This window comes from Rhinoraja longicauda, chromosome 22 (assembly GCF_053455715.1).
Source record: "Rhinoraja longicauda isolate Sanriku21f chromosome 22, sRhiLon1.1, whole genome shotgun sequence".
NCBI lineage: Eukaryota > Metazoa > Chordata > Chondrichthyes > Rajiformes > Arhynchobatidae > Rhinoraja > Rhinoraja longicauda.
Window position 1 is genome coordinate 14264172 of NC_135974.1, and position 19723 is coordinate 14283894.

Genomic DNA, 19723 nt, shown 5'->3' on the forward strand with positions numbered 1-19723 from the left:
CAGCCATGAATACCCACATGCAATGGAGAAACTTCAGGATGTCCGGCATTCTTTCTTTTAAAGGTGCTAAATAGTCGTCTGGTATGTTGGGTACTGTTTGTTGCTCTCATCGGAATTGCTAAGTTGTAGTTGCACAATGATTAATGAGCATAATTGCATCGTGCCAGACTGATTATACAATCCTTCCAGTGCTTGTAGCATGTTCGCTTTAGAGATGCAGTGTGGAAACAGACCCTTTGGCCCACCAAGTCCATACCGACCATCAATTACCCGTACACACTAGTTCTACGTTATCCCACTTTCTCATCCACTCCCTATGCACCAGAGGCAATTTACAGAGGCCACTTAACCTACGTCTTTGAGATGTGGGAGGAAACCGGAGCACACTGGCGTCGTTTGAGTTTGGTTGACTGTGGAATTACAACGCCAACTATGTCAGTGCGCAACCCTTTGATTGAGGGGTGGGAGCTGGTCCCTTGCCTTGTGACAGCAGACTAACTTGTGTACTCGTGCTCCTGGAGCTAAAACAAGTGACACTTTGGAGGCTAGATGGTGTAGAGAATGGAGAGGGAAGGAAGGTTAGCACGTTGTGGAAGTGCATTTGGGTTTGGCTTGATTATTGTCACGAGTACTGAGGTGAAGCTTTCTTTTGTATGCTATCCAATCGGGTAATGCTGCACATTAAACACAATGAAGTCAAACTCAAGTACAAGAGGTAGAGCAAATGGGAAGATGCAGAGTGCAGAATACAGTTCTCCGCATTGTAGCACACCAGTTCCATAGACAAAGTTCAATGTCCACAATGGGGTAGAGGTGAATTGGACAGTACCTGAGCTTATGGAAGGACCATTCAGCTGCCTGATAAGAGGGGGAGAAGCTGTTCCTGAGTCGGGTAGTGCACTCTTTCAAGCTTCTGTATCTTCTGCCCGACGGGAGCAGGGAGAAGGAAGAATGACTGGGTTGGGACAAGTCTTTGATTATATAAGAAAATAACTGCAGATGCTGGTACAAATCGAAGGTATTTATTCACAAAGTGCTGGAGTAACTCAGCAGGTCGGGCAGCATCTCGGGAGACCCTTCTTCAGACTGATGTCAGGGGGGGCGGGACAAAGTAAGGATATAGGTGGAGACAGGAAGATAGAGGGAGATCTGGGAAGGAGGAGGGGAAGAGAGGGACAGAGGAACTATGTTGTCCTCCTATAATTGTGGACTAAACCTTTACCCAAGACGACAGACTAAATTAAGAGCCATACAAATTGGAGTAAAATTCAAACATTTCCTTCCAAAATCAAAGTCTCAATGATCCAGCGAAGGACTTTGAATTTACAAAACTATATAATTTTGTAGCATGAAAATATATGGCTATCAAGATTGATCCTTTAGTGCACAGTTTTGTTGGTTTCTATTCAGGTTTCAGCCTAAGCTCTTTATAATATTGCTGTTAGTTTGTTTAATATTGTTTGAGATGGGATTAAACTCGGATTGAAATTGGTTCTTCCATTGGCTCACTGAATTTAACTCCACTATTTCGATCATGCATTAGTTCTCTGGAATTATCAACCTTTTATTCTTTTAATGCACTTCCATTTTAAATTAATTCATAAGTTATAGCAGCAGATTAGGCCATCCAGCCCATCGAGTTTAGTCCCCCATTCAATCATGGCTGATCTATCTTTCCCTCTCAACCCCATTCTCCTGCCTTCTCTCCATATTCTTACTAATCAAGAACCTGTCAATCTCTGCTTTTATAAATACTCAATGACTTGGCCTCCACAGCCATCTGTGGCAATGAATTCCACAGATTCACCACCCTCTAGCTAAAGAAATCCCCTTTCGAAAGGTATGTTCTTTTATTCTGAGGCTGTGCCCTCTGATCTTGGATTCTCCCACTAGTGGAAACATCCTCTCCACATCCACTCTATCTAGGCCTTACACTGTGTTCAGTAAGTTTATCCCACTCATTATTGATCTGCCATGAATCTTGTTGTCTCGGCGTAGCGCTGTTGCCTTGAGTCAGAGGGCCAGGTGTCACAGAGCAGGCCAATGAGGTGGTTAAACAACTCGTGGGATGCTTTCCTTTATTTAGTTTCGTTTCGTTTATTGTCATGTGTACTGAGGTATAGTGAAGAGCTTTTGTGTATTTAACCAGTCTGGAAAGACTACATGATCCACAGTGTACGATACATGATAAAAGGAATAACGTTTAGTGCCAGGTAAAGCTTGGTAGAGCATTAAATAACGTTTAGTGGACTTCTGTGTATTAACCAGTCAGTGTAAAGACTATATGATTACAATCGAGCCATCCACAGTGTACAATACATGATAAAAGGAATAACGTTTAGTGCCAGGTAAAGTCAGATTAAAGATAGTCCGAGGGTCCTCAATGTGGTAGTTAGTAGCTCAGCAATGCTCTCAAGTTGTTAGTAAGGTTGTTCAGTTACCTGATAACAGCTGGGAAGAAACTGTCCCTAAATCTGGACGTCAAGTCAAGTCAAGTCAAATTTATTTGTCACATACACATACACGATGTGCAGTGAAATGAAAGTGGCAATGCCTGCGGATTGTGCACAAAAAGAATTACAGTTACAGCATATAAATAAAGTTAATAAGTTACTATTAGTGTCGACAAAAATTTAGTCTCTGGGGTTATAAAAGTTGACAGTCCTGATGGCCTGTGGGAAGAAGCTCCGTCTCATCCTCTCCGTTTTCGCAGCGTGACAGCGGAGGCGTTTGCCTGATCGTAGCATCTGGAACAGTCCGTTACTGGGGTGGCAGGGGTCCCTCATGATCTTGCTTGCTCTGGATCTGCACCTCCTGATGTATAGGTCCTGCAGGGGGATGAGTGTAGTTCCCATGGTGCGTTCTGACGAACGCACTACTCTCTGCAGGGCCATCCTGTGCGTTTGCGTTTTCACACTTCTGTACCTCCAGCTGAAGGGCGAAGAGGGAGTGACTGGGTTAAGACTGGTCCTTGATTATGCTGCTGGCCTTGCCGTCACAGCGGGAAGTCTAGATGGAGTCAACGGAAGGGAGGTTGGTTTGCATGATGGGTCTGGGCTGCGTCCACAATTCTCTACAGTTTCGTGCGGTCTTGGATGGAGCTGTTCCCAAACCATGCAGTAATGCGAGGATCATGAATACGAGTGCGGGGATTCTCTTGTTTGTTATCTTAGGTGGATGTAAATATACCAAAGCGAAGATAGACACAATTTGCTGGAATAACTCAGCAGGTCAGGCAGCATCTCTGGAGAAAAGGAATAGGTGACTTTTCAGGTCAAGAACCCTCCAGACTGAGATTCAATGGAGAGGGAAACTAGAGGCATGAAAAGGTAAAGAATCAAATCAGAGGTGGCAACGATGACTCAAGAAAGGTGGAACCCACAGTGGGTCTATTGTTGGCTGTGGAAGAGGTGATTGTGAAAGGATAGAAAAAAAGTGAAACTATGAAGAAGACAAGAGTGGGGGAGAAACGGAGAGTGAGGGAATGCAAGGGTTACTTGAAATTAGAGAAATCAATATTCATACCGGTGGGTTGTAAGGTGTCCAAGTGAAATATGAGGTGCTGTTTCTCCAACTTGCATGTGGCCTCACTCTGACAGTGGAGGAGGCCCAGGACAGGAAGGTCAGTTTGGGAATGGGAGTTGAAATGTTTGGCAACTGGGAGATCAAGGCGGACTGAGCGAAGGTGTTCAGCAAAATGTTCGCCCGGTCTGTGCTTGATCTCACCGAAATATCAACGAACAAGGGACGTATGTCCAGTGACTCTGCCCGGTAATCTGGTGGTTGTTCACTGATGGAGACACAGACTGCGGATGTTGGAACCTTGAGCAAAAAATACAAAGTGCTGGAGGAACTCAGTGGGTCAGGCAGCGTCTGTGGAGGGAAATGAATGGGTGGCGTTTCTAATCGGGACCCTTCTTCAGTCTGGGCTCCTCTACCAGTTTGTACTTTGTTCATTATTGTGGAAGCTTACTGTGTCTAAATTGGCTACTACATTTCCAACGCTTGTAATGGCATCTATACCAGTAGCTGTGAAACTGAAATCAAATAAAGTCTAATGTCACTATGGAAATGCAAATCTTTTTATTCATACCCTGTCTTTCACTACTGAAAAAATAACTAATGAAATCTGCACTTAAACCTGCTCTTAACATTCATGTCCTCCTCCATCATCTCCTAATACAACACAAAAGGAGGCCATTTGGCCCATTGAGTCTATGCGTCTATGCCAAATAGTTGGCGCACACCCATCGGTCCCATTCCCTTGCAAGCTATTCCCTCTTGCAATTTATCCCCCCATCCCCCACCCCCCCCCCCCCCCCCCGGTTCCCACAATTCTTCTGCCACCACCCACACTAAGGTCCATTTTCAATGGCCAATTAACATACATTGAGAAGGTGCCGGAAGAACCTATGTAAACATTGGGAGAGCAAAGGTCTCCCATTCCTTCTCTCCAGAGATGCTGCCTTTCCCGTTGAGTTACTCCAGCATTTTGTGTCTTCTATCCATATATGGCGTATTCCCACTGCTATTGTGGACAGCTCACTGACTGATGTTCCATACATCAGTACCAGGTATTGATCTGTACAGACAATGCTCAATATCCTCATCTTGCAGCTGTCTCTCAAGCAGCCTGAATCAACCCTCAACCATGTCTTTGTGGCCCTTGTTCCTGTGCCAAAGGGGCCTCAGAAGCACACTTCAAACATAAGAAACCCTACTGTTTAAAACGCAAGTCACTTTGACGACAAAAACGGACTGGAGTCTGAGGAAGGGCTGCGACCCGAAACGTCACCTATCTATGTTCTCCAGAGAAGCTGCTTGACCCGCTGAGTTACCCCAGCATTTTGTGTCTTTCTTTGGTCAACCAGCATCTGTGGGTCCTTGTTACTTCACTTTCACTCGAGGTTCTCTGTATTTTCTGCACGTTCTGTGTTGTTGAATTAAAGATTCTGATCGTGTTGAGCATCGTTTGTGTTGGCCCATATAATCCAGTGGGAAGATACACTGGCAGGCAGATCGAGGCATCTCTGGTGCCCCGTTGACTTTGGGCGGTCGTTAGGAAACATTGACAGTTTGCAATTAATTGGGATATTGATGGCTGCTTTCTTTCCTTTCTCCACAGAATTCTGCAAGAAACATCCAGGATTTTGACTGTCAGGTAAGGTCTCTCTGCATTCTATGGGCTAGTGGGTTTGGTGTGGTTTTTAGTTCAGTTTAGAGATGCAGCGCGGAAACAGGCCCTTCGACCCACCGAGTCGGCGCCGACCAGCGATCCCCGAACACTTGCACTATCCTGCACACATTGTCCTCGGGACAATTTACAATTGTACAAAACAAATTAACCTACAAATCTGTTTGAAGAAGAGTCTCGATCCGAAACGTCACCCATTCTTTCTCTCCAGAGATGCTGCCTGTCCCGCTGAGTTATTCCAGCATTTTGTGTCTTACCTACAAACCTGTACGTCGTTTGGAGTGTGGGAGGAAAACGGAGCACCCAGAAAAAACCCACGTTGGTCACGGAGAGATCGTACAAACTCCATACAGACGGCATCCGTGGTCTGGATTGAACCCGGGTCTCTGACACTGTAGGGCAGCAACTCTGCCGCTGTGCCACGGTGCTGCCCAATTTGTTTTGCTTTGCAGAGAGACACAAAATGCTGGAGTAACTCAGCGGATCAGGCAGCCTCTCGGGAGAAAAGGAATAGGTGACATTTTGTGTTGAAACGTTTCTTCACAATGCTTTGTGCTATTTTAGTCCGTCATTGGCCATACGCTGGGGCCTTGAGTTCCAGGCCTGGTGACTCCTGGAACAGAGGGCAGGGCATGTGTACAAGGTCAGAACATCATGGCTGACGCCAGCCTATTACTTGTAGTTGTATAGTCAAACCCTTCCACAGTGTAAAGCTCACTGGCCTGGCAAATTGTAGGTTTGGTGCCTGGAGATCTGCGTTTCTAAAGCAAGTGAAGGCGGTGCAGATGATAGTGTTGCTGCTTCATAGCACCAACATCCCAGGTTCGATCCTGACCTCTGCTGCCGTCTGTGTGGGGCTTACACTCCCAAAGAAGTGCAGGTTTGGAGGTTAATTACCCCACTGTAAATAATCCTTAGTGGGCAGGGAATGGATGCAAAAGGGGTATAATGTCAAACCAGTTTGGGGCGTGATCGATGGTCTGGCCCCACGTGACCTCACCCAGCCAGCGGCCACGTGCTCCCGCTCCACCAATGGCGGCTGCCCGTGGCGGGAGGCGGGTTGCTACGCAACCTCCGTTAGGCGAACATATTCGGCCCCGTTCCCTGAACACACTCTGTTAGCCTACGCTGTCCAGGCCTACAGCGGCCCCCCGGCCTACACTGTCCGGGACTACACTGTCCGGGCCTACAGCGTCTCCCGGGCCTAATACAGGACAAAGACGGTCCCCTACGGGACAAACAAATTTAGCCCAATATAAGGGATGTCCCGGCTAATAAGGCACAGTTGGCAACCCTAATGGTCGGCGTGGACTCGGTAGGCCAAAGAGCTTGTTACCACGCTGGATCTCTTAAAAAATATATATCGCAGGCAGGACAGCAGGCAAAAGTACCAGCAGTAAAGTTGGAATTGCTAGTATTCCGGAGGGAGGGCCTGAGCGACAAGGAAAGGTCGAACAAGCTGGGACTCCATTTTGGGTGAATGCACTGAGTCTTTTACTCAAAGTAGGGGAATCGAGAACCAGAGGACATAGGTTTAAGGTGAGGGGGGAGAAAGATGTAATAGGAACCTGAGGGGACAGGTTTTTTTACACAATGGGTGGTAGATATATGGAACGAGCTGCCAGAGGAGGTAATTGAGGCAGGTACTATCACAACATTTAAGAAACATTTGAACAGATACAAGGTTAGGATAGGTTTAGAGGGATATAGGCCAAATGCAGGCAGGTGGGACTAGTGTAGTTGGGACATGTTGGTGCGGGGAAGTGAAAGGCCTGTTTCCACACTGTATGACCTTATGACAATGATAACCCTAAAACTATGTGCCGTCAATGGGTTAATTGGACACTAAATCCCCTTTGTTTTTAGGTGAGTGATAGAAACTGAAGGGTTTTGTTGAGAATGTGGGGAGAATGAAATGAGATTAGTGTGAGTGGGTGAATGGTGGTGCGAATGGACTTGGTGGGCCGAATGGCCTGTGCCCCTGCTTTGTGATTGTAATTCTAGCTCATTGCAAAACACTTTGGGACAGTGGAAGACAGCTGAGAAACGCTGTAAAAGCAACTTTATACTGCAACAACACCGTAGATTAGGCGGTGTAAATGGGGACCAGGTTGAGAGTCTGCCAGGGCCAGCTGTACACGGGGTTAGTGTTTGAGAAAAGCAGCATAGGGTCACTAATCGCAGGCTTGGAGATTAATGTGTGGTGACAGGGCTGGCCTAGATACCTCCTCGCTGGCTTCTGCCGTCTTGTTATTCAGCGGCTCTGCCCGTAATCCTGTTGGCTCTAACGCACTAGCGAGCAGCTGCCGTTAACTGGTGCCTCACGAACAGGTTCACAAACAGCGCCCAAACAAGGAGAGATTATATGTGTCGGAAGGAACTGCAGATGCTGGTTTAAATCGAAGATAGACACAAAATGCTGGAGTAACTCAGCGGGACAGGCAACATCTCTGGAGAGAAGGAATGGGTGACGTTTCGGGTCGAGAAGACTGAAGAAGGGTCTCGACCCGAAACGTCACCCATTCCTTCTCTCCAGAGATGCTGCCTGTCCCGCTGAGTTACTCCAGCATTTTGTGTCTATCCGAAGGAGCGATTATAGATAGGAAATGTACATATAAATCCGGACATTGGACTTTGTACATGGAACTGGTGCGCTACAATGCTGAGAGTTGGGTGACACAGTGGCGCAGCGGTAGAGTTACTGCCTTACAGCTCCAAAGACCCGATTTCGATTTTGACCACGGGTGCTGTCTGTACAGAGTTTGTACGTTCTCCCTGTGACCGCGTGGCTTTTCCCCGGGTGCTCCGGTTTCCTCCCACACTTGAAAGATGTACAAGTTTGTAGGTTAATTGTACTCTGTAAATTGACCCCAGTGTGTAAGATAGTGCTGGTGTACAGATGATTGTTGGTCAGCATGCACTCGGTGGGCACAAGGGCCCATTTCCACATTGTATCTCTAAACTAAACCGCGCCACCCCAGAATGGGGAAACTCGAGACCATGAAGGCAGCAAGGCAGAGAACATGTGCGCATGAGGTTTTTTGTGTCACGGTACATGTGACAATAAATCAAGACAAATACAGCGTGTAATATGGGTAGAAAAGGCGGAATAAGGAAGAAACTTCCTCGTCTATGCGGCTCGGAGAGACCTCCACAATGAGGAAGGAAAAGTTTTAAATTTAGATGCTGGCTCGTAGCCCAGCAGTATATTAGCGAGAGAGGTGAAAGGAACTGTAGATGCTGGAGTTTTGAGCTGATCGCAAAGTGCTGGAGGAACTCAGCGGATCAGGCAGCATCTGTGGAGGGAATGGACAGGTGGCTTTTTGACTGGAGTCTGAAGAAAAGTCCCAATCGGAAAAATCACACCTCCAATCCCCTCACAGATGCTGCCCAACCTCCAGCACTCTAGTTCCTCCAGCACTTTTGGTAGTAATGAGAGAGAACCGGGTTAGTAGGAGGGGAGGGGCAACAACGTGGGTTAGTAGGAGGGGAGGGGCAACAACGTGGGGCAGCAGTAGAGTTGCTGGGCCAGAGAGCCGGGTTCGATCCTGACCACGGGTACTGTTTGTACGGAGTTTGTACGTTCTCCCTGTGACTGTGGGTTTCCTTCCACATTCCAAAGCCATTCAGGTTTGTAGGTTCAGTTCTTGGCCCCCTCCTCTTCATCCTGTACCTGTTCCCCCTTGGTCAATTAATCCATCGTCATGGTCTCAAGTTCCACTGCTATGCCGATGATATCCAGCTCCTCATCTCCATCAAGTCTATCTCCACCACCACACACTCGACCCTGACAAACTGCATCACTGAAATAAAATCTTGGCTTCTTCCACCTCAAAAACATCGCCCGTCTCTGTCCATCCCTCTCCTCCACAGCTGCTGAAACCCTCATCCACGCCTTCATCACCTCCCGTCTGGACTAATGCAACAGCCTCCTCTATGGCTCACCCTCAAAAATCATCAACAAACTCCAACACATCCAGAACTCCGCTGCCCGTCTACTCACCCACTCCCCAATCCGTGATCATATCACCCCCGTCCTTTACAAGCTCCACTGGCTCCCCATCCCTCAGAGAATCCAGTACAAAATCCTCCTCATGACATACAAAGCCCTCCATAACCTGGCCCCATCCTACCTGACTGACCTCCTCCACAGGCACACTCCCACCTGCACCCTCCGCTCTGCTGCTGCCAACCTCCTGTCCCCCCCCATCCGGACCAAACTCAGATCCTGGGGGGACAGAGCTTTCTCCATCGCTGCTCCCACACTCTGGAACTCACTACCCCAAACCGTCAGAGACTCCTCCTCACTCACCACATTCAAAACATCACTGAAGTCTCATCTGTTCAGCACTGCCTTCAATCACTGACCGTTACCTCACCTTCTTTTTCCTTTTCTCTTCGTTTACTCATTTATCTATTTATTTTCTTTTATGTTTTAGTAAACCCTGTAAAGCGTCTTTGAGTGTTAGAAAAGCGCTATATAAATGTAATGCATTATTATTATTATTATTATTATTAATTGGCTTTGGTAATGTTGTAAATTATCCCTAGTGTGCAGGATATGGTTAGTGCATTTGTTGTTGTGTGTTACCCAGTCAGTGGAAAGACTATCGTTTAGTTTAGAGCTACAGCTGTGAAACGGGGCCTTCGGCCTACCAAGTCCGTGCCGAACAGCGATCACCCCATACACTAGCACTATCCTGTGCACTAGGGACAATTTACAATTTTTACTGAAGCCAATTAACCTACAAACCTGTACGTTGATTTTTGAAGGAGTAATGGGGCCTTGGGCTGAACCTCTGGCCTGGACCTTAACATTGGTAAAGAGCTGGAAGTTCTACAGGTGTACAGTAGAGCACATTGACTGGTGGCATCACGGCCTGGTTCGGCAACTTGAACGCCCAAGAATGAAGAAGCTTGCAAAAAGTGGTGAACACTGCCCAGTCCATCACGGTACTGGCTTCCCCGCCATTGAGGGGATCTACAATAGTCGCCACCTCAAAGCATCGTCAGAGACCCACACCACCCTGGCCACGCTCTAATTTCACTCCTGCCATCGAGAAGAAGGTACAGGAGCCTGAAAACTGTAACGTCCAGGTTCAGGAACAGCTTCTTCCCTAAAGCCATCAGGCTATTAAACACTACAACCTCCACATAGACTTGGGGACATTGGTTTTGTCCTTGCGCACACGTTGTGCGTCTGCGTGTGACTCTTGGTGATTAGCTGATCTGGGAGTTTTTGACAAATCCTTCAACACCATTTCTAGGGTGTTAAGAGAATTGCCTGTTCTGTGTGTTTTAAACGATCAAAGTGACGCTTTAAAACAATTGTCAATGCTTCAAACTCAAGATGGCTGGGTTCAGATCAATGAGTCGCAGATACTTGTGGTGAATTGCGGGAGGGGCCTTGGGGATGCGTTGAATACTCACCTGTAGTGCACCTGCCGCCCTCTCCAGTTTGAGGCAGAGCTGCCTCCACATTTGGTGTGTTCACCTGTGGGATGTTTGCACCCTGATGTCCTGAATGACCTTCATTTACCCATAGCGCATCAATGAGAGCAAGACTCTGGAGTCCACTCTAGGCCCCTCTCCTTCTACCATGTTTCACAAGGACCGCTTTTGACCAGGCTGCCAGAATTCCGATAGCTCTCTGTGGTTTGGTGTGAGATTTGGTTTGTTAATCATTCCTGATAACTGCCTTTAAGTTTCAATGCTGTCTTAGTTTAGTTTATTATCACGTGCACCGAGGTACAGTGAAAAGCTTTTTTGCATGCTATCCAATCAGTGCAAATATTGTACACAATTACAATCAAGCCAGCCCACAGCGTGCAGACACAGGATAAAGGGTATAATGTTTAGTGCATGGTAAAGTCTGATTAATATAGTTAAAGATCTCCAATGAGGTAGATACCAGCGCAGGACTGTTCTCCAGTTTGTGAAAAGACAGTTCAGTTGCCTGATAACAGCCGGGAAGAAACTGTCCCTGAATCTGGAGGGGTGTGTTTTCACACTTCTGTACCTCGTGCTTGATGGGAGAGGGGAGAGGGAGGGCGTGACCGGGGTGAGACTGGTCCTTGATTATGCTGGTGGCCTTGCCGAGGCGGCGTGAAGTGTAGATTGAAGCAAGTGAAGTGTAGATTGAAGGAAGTGAAATGTAAATTGAAATTTATATAACAACGCTTGATAGTGCTGTGGACTGATTATTGTCTTGGAGAAAATGTGGTGGTGGTGTACATGAGGTCTTTCCTCCATTGTAAACCTGGTTCAACCTGGTCCGAAGAAGGGTCTTGATCCGAAGCATCGTCTGTCGATTCCCCACCGCAGACGCTGCCTGACGCTCCGAGTTCCTCCAGCACTTTGTGCTTTGCTCAAGATTCCAGCATCTGCAGTTCCTTGTGTCTCAATGCTTGAACGTTGCAGCTTGTTGGTCAGCTGTATGGGTAGCACGATAGGACATAGCAGCAGGTTTGTTACGGGGAGGTGTTGCGTCGGTGTAATGCTCTGCGCTTCATCCACAGGAACATGACATTGAAACCGCACACGGGGTGCTCCACGTGACCATGCGCGGCACTCAGAAGGGGAACAGACCCGTCATCTTGACCTACCACGACATTGGTCTCAACCGTAAGTCCGCGGCTTTTTTTATTTCTCCTGCTCTCCTTTAGACTTTAGAGATCCAGCGTGGAAACAGGCCCCTCGGCCCACTGAGTCCGCGCCGACCAGCGATCACCCCGTACACTAGCACTACCCTACAGACTAGGGACAATTTACACTTTATAGAAGCCAATTAATCTACAAACCTGTATGTCTTTGGAATGTGGGAGGAAACCCACGCGGTCATATGGAGAACGTCCAAACTTCGTACAGACAGCACCTCTCTTCCCCTCCCCTTCCCAGATCTCCCTCTATCTTCCTGTCTCCACCTATATCCTTCCTTTGTCCCGCCCACCTGACATCAGTCTGAAGAAGGGTCTCGACCCGAAACGTCCCCCATTCCCCCACTCCTGAGATGCTGCCTAACCCGCTGAGTTACTCCAGCATTTTGTGAAATAAATACCTTCGATTTGTACCAGCATCTGCAGTTATTTTCTTACAGCACCAGTAGTCAGGATCAGACCCAGGTCTCTGGCGCTGTGAGGCAGCAAAACTCTATTTCTGTGCTGCAATGCCGCCCCACCAGGCTCCTTGTCTGGTGCCAAACATCAGGTGCGTTTGGAGGAAAATGGATTGCCTGTAGATCCGAAAGTCTGGGCAACAAGTCCGCTGGTTTCTTTATTATCACGTGCACCAAGGTACAGTGAAATACTGAAAAACAGTGCATACAGCTCAGCAATACTATCACCGTCCATCAACACAATGCCCCGGTCAGTACAGCATATACAGAACAGCCCACTGAGTCAGTATGCCAGAGGCACCATTTTATAGTACCACCTGCAGTGTGCGTGATAGAACGAGTGTACCGGTGATCGCTGGTTGGCGTGGACTCCACAAGGGCCTGTTTCCACGATGTATCTCTAAACTAAACTAAGTTGCCCTCTGTAAATTACTCGTTGTGTGTAGGGAGTGGATGCGAAAGTGGGATAACATAGAATTGGTATGAGCGGGTGATTGATGGTCGATGTGGACTGAAGGCTGAATCTCGAAACTGAACATTCCGTCTTTCCACACAGTAGCCAAGGATCGGAGCCAGATTCTCGGCGTGGGGAAGTCATGGATGCTTGGCAGGATATTCCATGTATTGGAGTGGGGCCATTTGATCCACTCCACTGAATATTTAGACGTGCACTAGTTTAAAGGAAATGCAGGCATTGAACGATACCCCGACTCAGTACTAACTCTGTCTGTGAAACGTAGAGGTTTGCAAAAACAACAAGTTCCAGAAATTAGGAATAGATCGGGTAGACGCACAGAGTCTATTGCCCAGAGTAGGGGAATCAAAAACCAAAGGACATAGGTTTAAGGTGAGAGAGGAAAGATTTAATAGGAACCCGAGGGGCAACTATTTCCGCAAAGGGTGGTGGGTGTGTGGAACGAGCTGCCGGAGGAGGGAGTTGAGGCAGGTACTATCGCGATGTTTAATAAACGTTTGGACAGGTACATTGATAGGACAAGTTTAGAGGGATATGGGCCAAATGCAGGCAAGTGGGACTAGTATAGAGGGGACATGTTGGTCGGTGTGGGCAAGTTTGGCAGAATGGCCTGTTTCCACGCCGTATGACTGACTCTCCAAATGGAGAGAGCTGCATTATATAACACTTGGAATTTCTCAATGTCTCTGCAACCAATAACATTTTTAAAGTCACTACATACAACGTGAGAGTGAAGTGGAGCATACGACGAGTTAAATCCTGCAATTTTGGAAGTTGGCCTCAAATATTTGAAAACAGGTATTTGAGTTTAGAAGAATGAGGAGGGACCTCATTGAAACGTACAGAATAGTGAAAGGCTTGGATAGAGTGGATGTGGAGAGGATGTTTGCACTAGTGGGAGAGTCTAGGACTAGAGGTCATAGCCTCAGAATTAAAGGACGTTCTTTTAGGAAGGAGATGAGGAATTTATTCGTCGGAGGGTGATGAACCTGTGGAATTCTTTGCCACAGAAGGCTGTGGAGGCCAAGTCAGTGGATATATTTAAGGCAGAGATAGATAGGTTCTTGATTAGTACAGCTGTCGGAGGTTATGGGGAGAAGGCAGGAGAATGAGGGTGAGATGAGGGTGAGATAGATTAGCCATGATTGAATGGCGGAGTAGACTTGATTGGCCTAATTCTGCTCCGATCTCTTCTGATCTTATGAATAACGTGATAATGGGCAGTTGATCTGATTTAGAAATGTTGGTTTGGGGCTAATTGTTGGGGTTGCCCAGTCGAGTGCTTTGCCCAATGCCCAAATACGGTGAGCCACAGATAAAATGAAAACCATGCTTGCTAGTTGCCTAAAATTGGAGAATTCATTGTTCATACATTGTTCATTAATTAGGCTGTAAGCTACCCAGGCGGAATATGAAAGTAATGTTACTCTGTTGTAGATTCTATCTGAGCATGAATGAATGTCACGTGGATGTGCTGATGTTTTTCTCTCCCTGCCCCTATTCTCCTGCTTTGGTTAACATCTCCTTGTTTCCCACAGATAAATCCTGCTTCAACACATTGTTTAACTATGAGGACATGCATGAGATCATGCACCACTTTGCTGTCTGCCACGTTGATGCCCCTGGACACCAGGAAGCCGCTCCACCTTTCCCAACAGGGTAAGGACGGTTTCCGTGCTCTTGTTTTCCCAGTTCTATCTTTCAACATTGGAATGGCCATTCAAGCCATTGAGCCAGTTCCTCTGACCAGCTTATCTGCACCTGATATTCTTCAGTTCCAACTCCTCTGCCCAACCTTGTCAATGGAAGCTGAAACTGAGAGGCTGCCTTACAGCACCGGAGACCCGGCTTCCATCCCGACTACGGGTGCTCTCTACAGAGTTTGTACGTGCTCCCCGTGACCGCGTGGATGTTCCCCGGTTTCCTCCAAAGGCGTACAGATTTGTAGGTTAATTGGGTTTGATAAAATTGTAAATTGTCCCGAGTGAGTAGGATAGTGCTAGTATACGGGGCGATTGCTGGCCGGCGTGGACTTGGTGGGCCGAAGGGCCTGTTTTTACGCTGTATCTCTAAACTAAAGTAAACGCTACTCTCTACACTCGGAAATTGGAATTATAGTTTGCTGAACCCTTCGGCCATTTTGATGAGTGGCCAAGTAATTGAGAATAAAGCCAGAAGAGGCTCCCAGGTTACCAGAGTGGCCTAGAACTCTGTGTGTACAAGGACCAGCAGGCTGTTTAACTGCACGGTTATTAGCTTAGAGTGCCTCAATGCAATCTTCCTGACTTGTGTTTCCTTCCTCTTTGGCTTTGCAGGTACCTGTACCCAACCATGGACGAGCTGGCTGAGATGCTGACTGCAGTTCTAACCCACTTAAAGTAAGTTCATGTGAACATGTCCTTAAATGGAGCCCACGCCAACACCCGTTCCATTCCCTTCTCCCCCACACCCTCCACCGCTTTCCATCATATGGTCTTCCCTCTGTTCCATGTCGGTGAGCACCAGGAATACTGAAGTAGTCTGATTGTCTTGCAGCATTCACAATGTGATTGGAATTGGAGTTGGGGCTGGAGCTTACATCCTGACCAGATTTGCGGTGAGTATCCGACTAATCCTGATCGCGAGCACTGTGTTTCAGTCCAGGAAAGATAGTGCTAAGCTGGGACGAGTACAAAGAAGATGTACGATAATGCTGCCAGGACTTGAGGGCCTGAGCCATAGGGAAAGGTTGTGCAGGCAAGGACTTTAATCCTTGGGGCTCAGGAGGTTGAGGGGTGATCTTATGGAGGTGTTGTGGCGGTCCCTGGGGATCAGGCCACTCCTTGGGTCAGGCCACTCCTTGGGTCAGCCCCCTCGTCACTTGACGGACAGGCGTAAGGGGTTAAAGGTCAGCCCGTTGGGAGGTGTGGTTCATCCCTAGGTGGACTATGCTGTGAGCAGGAGCTCACAGCCTAATAAAGACTGTTAACTAAACCTGCCTGGCGTCCTGCCTTTTCTCTGGCCTCCGCCAGGCCACTACAGTGTAAACAAAACAAAAAATCATATGGGGAATAGATAAGGCAGATGCGCAGTCTTTTACCCAGAGTAAGGGAATCAAGAACCAGAGGATATAGGTTTACGGTGACTGGGGCAAGATTGAATAGGAATCTGAGGGGCAACTTTTTGACACTGAGAGTAGTGGGTATTTAGAATGTGCTGCCAGAGGAGTAGATGAGGTGGCTACTATAACAACATTTAAAGGACATTTGGACAGGTACATGGATAGGACAGGTTTAGAGGGATATGGGCCAAAGAGGGGGGCAGGTTGGTCGAGTGTACATGGGGCATCTTGGTTGGCATATGCAGGGCCTGTTTCCATGCTCTGTGCCTCTATAACTAATCCGCCGCATCATTTGCGAGTGCAACTTTTGTTGTGTTTTGGTGGCATATTTGTATCACTTGTGGTGAAGTTATTCTATTACCATGGCTTGCAGTTCAGATTCTCGCACTAATGGGTTAAAATGGCAGCTCTGGCAAATTGTTAAATAAATGTAAATTAAAGAGCTAATTTCAATGCTTGGTGACCAGGAAATGAGCAGATTGTTGTAAAATAATTTGTTTGGCTCACTGAAGTTGCTCTAGGAAAGATGACTGACAAGAGACTGCTAAGGTCCAGTTAATGTCCTCCGTGAAAGCCTAATTGTCCACTTGCCCAAAGACTCCTCTGCACGCCCCTTGCTCACTACTGCCCTGGTTTAGGATAAAGAGATAGAACGTGGAAACGGCCCCTTCGGCCCACGGAGTCCACGCCGACCATCGATCACCTAGCTCGCACTAGTTCTATGTTATCCCACTTTTGCATCCGCTCCTTACACACGAGGGGCAATTTACAGAGGGACACAATTAAGCTACAAACCCGCACGTCTTTGGGGTGTTAATGGGAACCGGAGGAAATCCAGGCGGTCACGGAGAGAAAGTGCACCCGAGATCAGTATTGAACCGGGGGCTCTGACTCTTCGGCAGCAGCTGCGCCAGTGTGTTGGTGTGTTGGCCTGGATTATTGCGCAGGAGGCTCTGGAGTGGGATTTGAACCCAGAACCTCTCAACTCAGGAGGGAGGGTCGCGGCTGTCTCTGTGCGATGCCTCTCCGTGTATCTTGAACTGTTGCTAATGTTTAACTCCTGCGTGTTGCTCTATGCAGCTGAATCACCAAAATCTCGTGGAGGGACTTGTCCTGATCAACATTGACCCTTGCGCTAAAGGGTGGATGGACTGGGCTGCATCGAAGGTTTGTCGGATAACATTGGCATTCATTCGCCAATTTCGTTCACCTGGGGAAATTTGCAACCTAACACTTTGCATGTGTGATTTTATTTTGTATACATATAAAATACAATGTACATATAATATATATATGTGTATATATGTGTGTTTTTATGTGTGGATGTATGCACACCCTTCAAGTGTGTGTGTGTGTGTAATTCTTGCAGTTCATTGGCTATATTTAAGAGGGAGTTAGATGTGGCCCTTGTGGCTAAAGGGATCAGGGGGTATGGAGAGAAGGCAGGTACAGGTTACTGAGTTGGATGATCAGCCATGATCATATTGAATGGCGGTGCAGGCTCGAAGGGCTGAATGGCCTCCTCCTGCACCTATTTTCTATGTTTCTATGTTAGGAGCAGGGAGGTTCTGCTGCAGTTGTACAGGGCCTTGGTGAGACCGCACCTGGAGTATTGTGTGCAGTTTTGGTCTCCTAACCTGAGGAAAGACGTTCTTGCCTTAGAGGGAGTACAGAGAAGGTTCACCAGATTAATCCCTGGGATGGCGGGACTTGCATATGAGGAAAGACTGGATAGACTGGGCTTGTACTCGCTGGAATTTAGAAGACTGACGGGGGATCTTATAGAAACATATAAAATTCTTAAGGGGTTGGAGAGGCTAGATGCGGGAAGATTGTTCCCGATGTTGGGGGAGTCCAGAACCAGGGGTCACAGCTTAAGGATAAGGGGGAAGTCTTTTAGGACCGAGATGAGAAAACATTTCTTCACACAGAGAGTGGTGAGTCTGTGGAATTCTCTGCCACAGAGGGTAGTTGAGGCCAGTTCATTGGCTATATTTAAGAGGGAGTTAGATGTGGCCCTTTTTGCTAAAGGGATCAGGGGGTATGGAGAGAAGGCAGGTACAGGCTACTGAGCTGGATGATCAGCCATGATCATATTGAATGGCGGTGCAGGCTCGAAGGACCGAATGGCCTACTCCTGCACCTATTTTCTATGTTTCTATGTTTCCCTATCACTGACAAGCTTCCAGTAACCTGCACTGAAATATTTATTCTGAGCCCCGGCAGTGAGAATTGGCATTAAACAAATAGCAGGTGTTGGAAGTCAGAAATAACATGAGGCAGCATCTGTGAGTTAATGTTTCGGGTCTCTAGCACTTGTGGCTTCCGTGACGGGAGCTATCAATAGTTCTTTATTACCATGTGACCAAGGTACAGTGACATACTTTTATTGCATACGGCTCAGTTAGATTATTGCCAGACATATAAATACATCCCTATTTTTAAATACAGAATGCATAGACACAGTATGTTCATGGTCACATATACTTGGGTGCGTTGCAGTTTCTTTCTTGCATGCAATTCAGTAAATATCTTGACTATACAGGGGCATAATGTGCAGGAAGGAACTGCAGATACTGGTTTACACCGAAGATAGGCTCAAAATGCTGGAGTAACTCAGTGGGTCAGGCAGCATCTCTGGGGGAAAAAGAATAGGTGACGTTTTGGGTCGAGACCCTTCATCAGTCTAGAGTGTTAACCTGGCCATGAAGGCCTGTTGTTCTGGTGGTGGGATTGTGTCAGAGCGTCCCCTGCCACTGCAAGCAGTATCCCCTCTGCGCGCTCGGCCTCTTGGAGCGGCGCCTGATCCACTCTTAGACTTGGAGAGATACAACGTGGAACAGGCCCTTCGGCCTACCGAGCCCACGCCGACCAGCAATGTCCTGTACGGAAGCCAATTTACCCACAAACCCGTATGCCTTTGGAGTATTGGAGGAAACCTGGAGCACCCGGAGAAAACCCACGCAGTCACATGACGAACGTACAAACTCGGAGCATACAAGCACCCGTAGTCAGGATTGAACCCGGGTCCCTGGCGCTGAGCGGCAGCAACTCTACCGCTGTGCTACCGTGCCGCCCTTATCCACTTATCACTTATCCATGTTCTCCAGAGATGCTGCCTGACCCACTGAGTTACTCCAGGGCTGTGTGTCCGCAGGTGATGACATTTGCTTTTGCATTGCTGTTCTCGATGAAGTAACTTTCCTTTTTTTCTTTCAGCTCACGGGATGGACCACCAACTTGGATGACATTGTGCTGGGTCATCACTTCAGCAGCGTGAGTTCCAACTGTCCACACTAGATACAATCACAGTCACCATCATTGAGTTCCTTTCTCCTTGTCTGATCAATGGAACGGTTGGCACCATATTGCAGATATAGATTCATGTGTTCTAGGAGCAGAATTAGGCCATTTGGCCCATTTTGTCTGCTCTGCCATTCAATCATGGCTGATCTACCTTTCCCTCTGAACCCCATTCTCCTGACTTCTCCCCCTAACCCCTAACACCCATACTAATCAAGAATCCGTCAACCTGCGCAAATATCCAAACACCCAAATATCCATTGATTTGACCTCCACAGCCGTCCAATGAATTCCACAGATTCACCACCCTCTGACCAAAGACATTCCTCCTCATCTCCTTTCTGAAGGTGCGTCCTTTTATTCTGAGGCTGTGCCCTTTGGTCCTAGACTCTCCCACTAGTGGAAACATCCTCTCCACATCCACTCTAACCAGGTCTTTCACTATTTGGTAAGTTTCAATTTGGTCCTCCCCTCATCCTAAACCCCAGCGTGTACGGGCCAAGTGCCGTCAAATGCTCATCCTAATGCTCGTGTTAA

The 19723-nt window shown here is 47.5% G+C and overlaps 1 protein-coding gene across 4 annotated transcripts in view; it reads left to right on the forward strand.

Moving 5' to 3' along the window:
- The window catches only part of LOC144604408 (protein NDRG3-like), an 88832-nt gene that overhangs the window by 34525 nt on the left and 34584 nt on the right, over positions 1 to 19723 (forward strand). For all 4 annotated transcript variants that reach the window (XM_078418780.1, XM_078418781.1, XM_078418782.1 and 1 more), the window contains exons 3-9: positions 5126 to 5161; positions 11713 to 11818; positions 14322 to 14442; positions 15099 to 15161; positions 15319 to 15379; positions 16964 to 17050; positions 19103 to 19159. In XM_078418780.1, coding sequence (XP_078274906.1) covers positions 5126 to 5161; positions 11713 to 11818; positions 14322 to 14442; positions 15099 to 15161; positions 15319 to 15379; positions 16964 to 17050; positions 19103 to 19159 — 531 coding nt within the window. The remainder of the gene's footprint in view (positions 1 to 5125; positions 5162 to 11712; positions 11819 to 14321; positions 14443 to 15098; positions 15162 to 15318; positions 15380 to 16963; positions 17051 to 19102; positions 19160 to 19723) is intronic.